At 33.5% G+C, this 7,378-nt stretch overlaps 1 protein-coding gene across 1 annotated transcript; it reads left to right on the forward strand.

The window, feature by feature from the left end:
- Nucleotides 1-4,139: 4,139 nt before the first annotated feature.
- On the forward strand, nt 4,140-5,391 carry LOC133198608 (ficolin-1-like). The gene is made up of 2 exons (XM_061334662.1): nt 4,140-4,268; nt 4,931-5,391. Exons 1-2 carry the CDS (start codon nt 4,187-4,189, stop codon nt 5,185-5,187), a joined length of 339 nt encoding a protein of 112 aa, XP_061190646.1. The 5' UTR covers nt 4,140-4,186; the 3' UTR covers nt 5,188-5,391.
- Nucleotides 5,392-7,378: the final 1,987 nt, after the last annotated feature.

The following is a 7,378-nucleotide window of genomic DNA, read 5'->3' on the forward strand; positions in this document are numbered from 1 at the left end:
TCAAACTATTATAAATAATTGTGTAACGATAACAGGTACCCTTAGACTCACGGTCCACTTATATTTCGATTACAATTTATTTGTTATTCAGAGTCTTCTAAGTCTGAAATCGCATTTGCAAAATTCATGAAGGAAAGAAGTTCTGATCATATCTTTGTCAATTAGTCATTATTGATGTGCATAAAACTGTCCGTAATCACTATTGAGTCCGAGATGATAGAATGTCGTCATGAAAAATTTATTTTTCAAATCTATCAACTTTCAAATGCCTTTTATTGAGATTTTCAGTCGGTTGATTTGCTATTTGAAATAAATTTATTTATTTTTCAATGTATCTAGGCTAGAAAACGTTTTCTACGTCTTTCAATCACATTTTGAAAAGTTAATTGGCAGATTTGCATACTGTTTTAAGCACCTTTTGCCTTTAATCTCATGTGAAAAGAGGCTCTACTTATTTCAGGGAGACTAATACATGTATTATTCATGAAATTTCGCTACTTCTTCCATGGAGAACGGATTATTGAAAACGTGATACTAGTATTTTAAACACTTGACTCTATGGCGCCTTAAAGGACTTATCGCATGATTTTTCAAAAATCTTAATTTTTGAAAAATATTATCTACAACCTTGTTTATTAAAATTCTGAATACAATAAACGTTGTTGAAAGCATATTTTAAGAGATATTGAGAGTTGACATTCAAATACGGCAATATGCATATTTCAGTCGAATTTCGGCTAAATACTGCTCTGACGTCATAGGCGACAATTCAGTGATAGAGAGATGAGAAAGTGCACACTATTTACGACGTTATCAACGACAAATGCAGCTTAATTATGAAAAATGCTGAAAAAATTAATTCCTAACGTGATTTTCAATTACTATAGAAACATTAACTAGTTCTAAGGTATAAGAATTTTGAGATATTTTCGTTTTTTATTCCAAACATTTAGAATCTGTTGGTCTGATTACAGCAATGTTTCGTGATCGGAAAATATCTTTACAATACATATGAAAGCATACTTGCATAAATATTATGTTAAAAGGAAGAATAACAAAGTTATGTAATATTAAATTTGTGATTCAAGTAAGTTAATACACGTGATAAAATGACAAATCAAATTGTATTGTGATGGCGAGTTTCTTCATCTTCGCCGCGTCTCCCTCGCTATCGTCGCTGCTATTTTTACAATGTTAACGGATTTTTCAGATTATTTCTTGATGACAATTCTAAAATATAAGGTTGGACATTAAATTTCATATCGATAAAATCAGTGATTTGGTCGTCCATAACGCAGAAAATTCAGGTTGTATCGCGTATATTTTAGTAAGATTTACGTGAAGAGCTGATCAGCCATTGTCGCCTTTGACGTCACAGGGTCACGTGATCGCTATCTAATTAACTTAGATTTTTAATTCAGGGGTTTTCATTTGAGACAATAATTGGTTAATTACCGCGGTTTATCCGCAGTAAAAACACAAAATGTATACTCTGTGGTCATAAGGAACGTTTTGTGCTTTTAATTTCAAATAATTTAGAAACATGCGATAAGTCCTTTAAGTTTAATACATTCTGGTTGCGCATTCAAGAGTACATTTAGATTTAGTATAAAAGATAAAAGAACGTAAGTGCAATAATCTATGACTTTACTGTTTTGCGTGGACAAAACATTACAAAATCGATTTAAATTGTTTTAATAGAATAATATAGGGTAAGACACACGGTGGGATATGGGGTTGGGGGGGAGGTAGGTAGAAATATATTTATTCACAAAATCTTAACCTTTCAAATCACTGCTTTGTTATATACCGTGGTTATGCAAATTATGTTCCCGGGAATAAAACAAACAAAAAAAAAGTTTACAATCGAAAAATGAAAAAAGATATCTGCTATGTTCTTTTCTACTGCATTTGACGGAGTGTTTTAGAAACGCCCCTCGGCTGCTTAGCCAATACAATCGTGTCATATAGTTCTATACATTTAGTAGCGTTTCATGCAAACATTCAAAAGGCTGTTTGAAAAATCTCGAAACAATATTAGGGACGAGTAAACGAACTCCACGGTGATAAACATTCCTTGATGAATATAACAGAATATTGTCTCCGGAGAAGACTCTGAAAATACCTAAATTCTTTTTCAAGAACTTTGGAATAAACACTAATAAACGAATCGAACTGAAAAAAAAATGAAAACAAGTTTTGTGGTAAAAGGAATTGTGCACCTACTTTTCTTTTTGGGTCAGTTCCTACTGTCAATTTCCACCTTGGGCCTACTTTACACAGTAAAAGTGGACTTCGATAACAAAGTGTCTAACAGTTCTTTAATGGCAGAACATGAGTCAAACTCTCTCACCGAGTGTTGTACTAGGTGTCAGTCTGGTTGTGGTTGTGTTGGCTTCCGGTTAGGTACAAAGGTGTGCCGAACTTACCCGTCGTGTAGCCTTGCCGACATGACTGAGGATGGGATTGGTTGGAGGTATTATACGCCAGGTACGCTTTTTGCATGTAATTATATTCTTTATACGTATCTTTGATGAAACAAACACTTGGTGTCAGAAAATTCCTTTATTTTATGAGGACACAGTTCCTTTATTTTAAGAGGAGTTGTGGTTTAGTCATTTTTTTTTAAGGCTCATCAAACTAAATCTGACAATTCGGGTCAGGATTGTAGTTACATTATTAATCTGCTTACAAAAAACAAATAAAACACTCTTTAAGATAAGAATCAACTATATTTTTCCAATTTAATATGTGTAACATTTTGTGTACGATTTTGTACTTATCACCGAAGAATTTGTGCTAGAAACATAAAACTTCTTTCATTTTCTCTCATTCAAAGGAGTTCCTTTTTTTTTTCTTTTAAATGGATGCAGTCCATTACCGGTGTATATTATTGTCATATACATGCTAACAAAACCTTGATTAGCTTATTTTTATTATAAATATGTAGAAACTATTAACTAGAATACAACTAGTTTGAATTAATGACGATTGTTAAAGAGATCTCTCTGTGAGCAAGGGGAATTAACTGCTCTTTACACTCTTGTAGTTTTGGATATGGACTGCATGTCGTTGTATGACAGAGGTAAAAAGACCTCCGGTGTGTACACAATTCATCCCTGGAACAAATCAGACCCAAACTATCGACCCATTGAAGTGTACTGCGACATGGTGACGGCAGACGGAGGATGGACCGTTAGTTTTGTTTTGTTTCATTATCCAAAAACATACTGTTTTTATTTATGTAGATTTAGTTATACAAAAACCTCTTTTTAACAATTTAATCACGCTTTACTTAATGTTCCGTATTCTCGCCGGTCGACAGGGAATGCTTAGGCCTTCATGTCACTTGATCCGACCTTTAATTTGCTTCTAAAGATCCGTGTTTGCTCTGCTCACAGTTTATATTGTTTTCTGAGTTACTAATCGCTATGTAAAATAATGTAAAATAAAAAAAAGATCTTGAAACCCCCACCCCACCCCCCTACACAGACATACCAGGAAACGCGCACCCTCTTGGAATTTGGTAAGTAGACCCGTATATCTGAAGAAAATTGAAAACATACTTGCCTCTTTTCCCTTGAAATCAGTTTACCAGGTTAAGGAAAGTTTTCCTCTTTTGCACTCCAATAAATTATCAGTCCAAAATTTATTGGAGTTGGCGTGAACCTCTCGTGGGAAAAAATCTTGAATCTATGCATAAGTATGGCCATTGAGGTGTTCCATTTAATGATGAAAATATAAATTCAAGCGAAAATAATTTTGCGTTTTTTTTTTAACGTAACTAATGACATATCAGTAGGTTCTATTAAAATCCTAGGAAAGACATGTTTTATTAGCTGAAAGTAATCAATATATAAGACAATATATAACATTAAATCTATTTTAATGTGAACAGGCAATCCAGAAGCGGCTAGACGGATCTGTAAATTTTAATCGGACATGGACCGACTACAGAATCGGATTCGGATCGCCACAAACAGAATACTGGATCGGCATGTATTTTTATATCAATAACTTCACATTACCAGAGAATTTTGAAAATTCAAGAATTTCAGAAATATAACTTTTGAGAACTAGAATGAAGTTTATATTTTATAATATAACAGGAAATGACGTAATCTACCAATTAACAAAGAATCCGTCGTACCTGTACATCTCTATCACGTTGCAAAATAACACCACGATGTATGAGAAGTATGAATACTTCAGTGTTTCTCCAGTGCAGTTCCAAGCCATTTTGTCTGGACAAGTTACTGGAACATTAGGTATACACTTTTATTTCCATCTTGAGAGAAACACAAATATATACCATAGTTTAAATCTTGGCACATTTGTTGGGTGGGAAAACGGAAAGGGGTCAACATTTTTTTTCAAAAGGAATACAAAGAACAAATTGAGTTTATCTTCCAAAATACGGAGACTAGGACAAACACATTCAATATACTGTATAACGAACCTAAATAGAATATTAAAACTTTTGCATATGCATAAAAACACATTTATTAACAAGAATTCGAAACAACATTTCGTAAAATCATGATCAAACATTCTCTGTAATTAAATTATTTAGCGTTGTTCTTGGGTCACATTTAAAAAAAATGAAATGGTGCCATGATATAGAGCAGCTGATGGGTTTTTTTTTCCACGATCAGAGATATCTTTTACGGATCGATATAGATAAAACAATCAAGCGATCATCAATAATGAAATTATCGAGAGAAAAAAAATGCTAGGGTATAGGGCTACAATAAATATTGTCATTTATTTCACAGGAGGAGAGAAATGGCCTCTTTTTATCAGTTCCATAAGTAATTTCCCAAGCATGGGTTTAATCTGCGTTGATACTATTGTACATGGTTATATATATATATATATATATATATATATATATATATATATATATATATATATATATATTACCTATCAGGTGACAGCTTTTATAACACCACCAAACCAGAGGAAACCAGTGTCCATTTGATGCCGTTTACCACATATGATCAAGATAACGACCCCTCCCCGGGAAACTGTGCCGTGGCATACGGAGGAGGGTGGTGGTACAGAAATTGTTACCACGCCTTCCTAAACGGACCCTGGTCCTCGACCCAGTGGTCAAACCCATGGGGTGGTGCAGTTCCTAGTGGATCCGATGTTAAGGAAACCATCATGATGATCAAACGACGATAAGCATGGAACTACTCGTACCTTGAAGATATCTATCAATTAGTTTTTTGTTTGTTTGACAATATTCAATTATCTTACGGGCTCTGTTAATACTGTACTCCTTAGGTAGCTTAATCTCGTTTTGATGCAAGATACGACAGACGTATATTGCTTGTCATATTTTAAAAACTTACGAGATAAAATTTGAGAAGAAAATTGAGGTTCAATGGAGCTAGGTAATGGATATATGCCGAATACTGTTCTATATGTAAAATTATCAGACTGTTTGAGGCCCGTTAGGGTCGAAAACAGTCTGATAATTTTACATATAGAATTGTATGAGGCATGTATCTTACTTAAAACATTGCTATTTAAATGTCCAAAAGTTACCTGGAGGAGTCCGATAATTACACAATAAGAGTTCAGGCATCAATAGTTTTCTACCTGAAACCATCTAATAAGTAGACAAAAGAAAAGAGAAAGATTTTTTTCTTTAGACAGTAAAATCATTGAGTGAACTCTTTTGTTTCATTCATTCATTCAATGGCAGTCGTTTGGCTTAGCAGGAAGTAATCTTCAAAATGCATTTAAAGTAAAAATGCGGATTTTATCTAAAATGTTGATTGGATGATATAATGAAAATCTTTTTAAAAGTGCAGTCATTGGCAACAAACCTCGTTAAATGAAGAGTTTCGCAGACTGGTTCTTTATCAAAAATGGATTTAAATTGGCTTATTCACAGTGCTGTATCGAAAACGCTTTGCAAAAAAACAAAACAAAACAAAACAAAAAAAAAAAACGAATGGAAAGTGTTACTTTTGAGGAAGGTCAAAACTCAAGTTTCTTCTTGGATTTGCTATTTTTAACAACTTAATTTCCTCGCGTTCGCTTTCCCTTAATTTTTTCTCCCTAACTTTTTTTTCTTTGGTTTCTGGACATAATAAACCTTGATTTCACTCGAGTTGTTGTTTTTTAACTACTGTCCGATTTTTTTTTATCACTGCCGTCCGATAATATATTATTGGACTGCTAATTATTATTATTGGATGGCTACAGGTAAAATTTTAGACTGCAAGTACAAAGGCATGACGTCACAGCAATGTTTTAATTAGATATATTGTACATATGAGTAATATTTTTTTTAATATATATATCTGTGCGTAATTGTTGCTTTAATTTGTTGTTTTCATGGCACATACAGTGGCTGCAACATTATTGTTGACAACATATACGAACGATCACATTACACGAACGATCCTTCACGCACACGATTCTACACGTTACACGATCTTTCACGATTGCTTTTGACATCCAATGTGATTTTTAGCTTGTTATCGACAGAAGTGTTTTTGAAAGAGGAATGTAAGAAAAAGGACAGTTTCTGCATTTATCAATTACGTTAATGAAATTTAAAAAAAATTGTCAGCTTTTAGCCATAACTGAGAAACATTTTGTTTTTTTCACCAGAAAGACCACACGGTAGGCAAAGCTACCATGAGCACACAGAACTCTATTTATGATTAGGCCTATATCGATCATAGCAAGAGTTACCGAGGAAAATATCCTTCCTCTGGCCAAATAAAATTAATCTTTAGATTTTCATCCCCACCTGCCCCTCTCAAAATGTCCTGCCCCGTTGTCTTCCTTTTTTTTTTTTTGGTTGTTGTTTTTGTTTTTTATCAAAAATGTATATTAGGTTTTACTATATAAATTGTTGGCATCGATCGAGGTATAGGTTTTAAAGTTACTCTCCGTTTGCATTAAAAGTCGCGTGGCGCTATTGTAGCACAGGAGCATGTAAAAAGCAAAAAGCAGTATTATTTTCATACAATTAATAAAGGTTGTCGGCGGACTTTAGATGGTATTATTGCTTCAGAAAATGATAAAAATATACAAGAACTGTTTAATAAACAGTGATAAAGAATAAATTAAACACCATGCGTGTATTTGCGCAATTCTGACGATATCGACCTGTACCCGTCAAGAACGAAAATTTGCATGTTATATGAACAGTAGAAATCTGTGATATTTTCAGACAAAGTACGAGCATTTAATATTGAAATCTTTCTCCCGAACTAGAAATCGGCCTAGATTATTCCGAATACGCTAAATTTCCTTTTGATAAAAATTCAAACACTGAGCTGACTTCAGTTCACATGATTAGTTAAAATTCAATCCGTTGTACGCAGTACTTTCGTAGTGTAATGCTTATTTA

The sequence above is a fragment of the Saccostrea echinata genome, unplaced genomic scaffold, assembly GCF_033153115.1.
Source record: "Saccostrea echinata isolate AGI-Se365-2 ecotype Australia unplaced genomic scaffold, CSIRO_AGI_Sech_v1 ptg000033l, whole genome shotgun sequence".
NCBI lineage: Eukaryota > Metazoa > Mollusca > Bivalvia > Ostreida > Ostreidae > Saccostrea > Saccostrea echinata.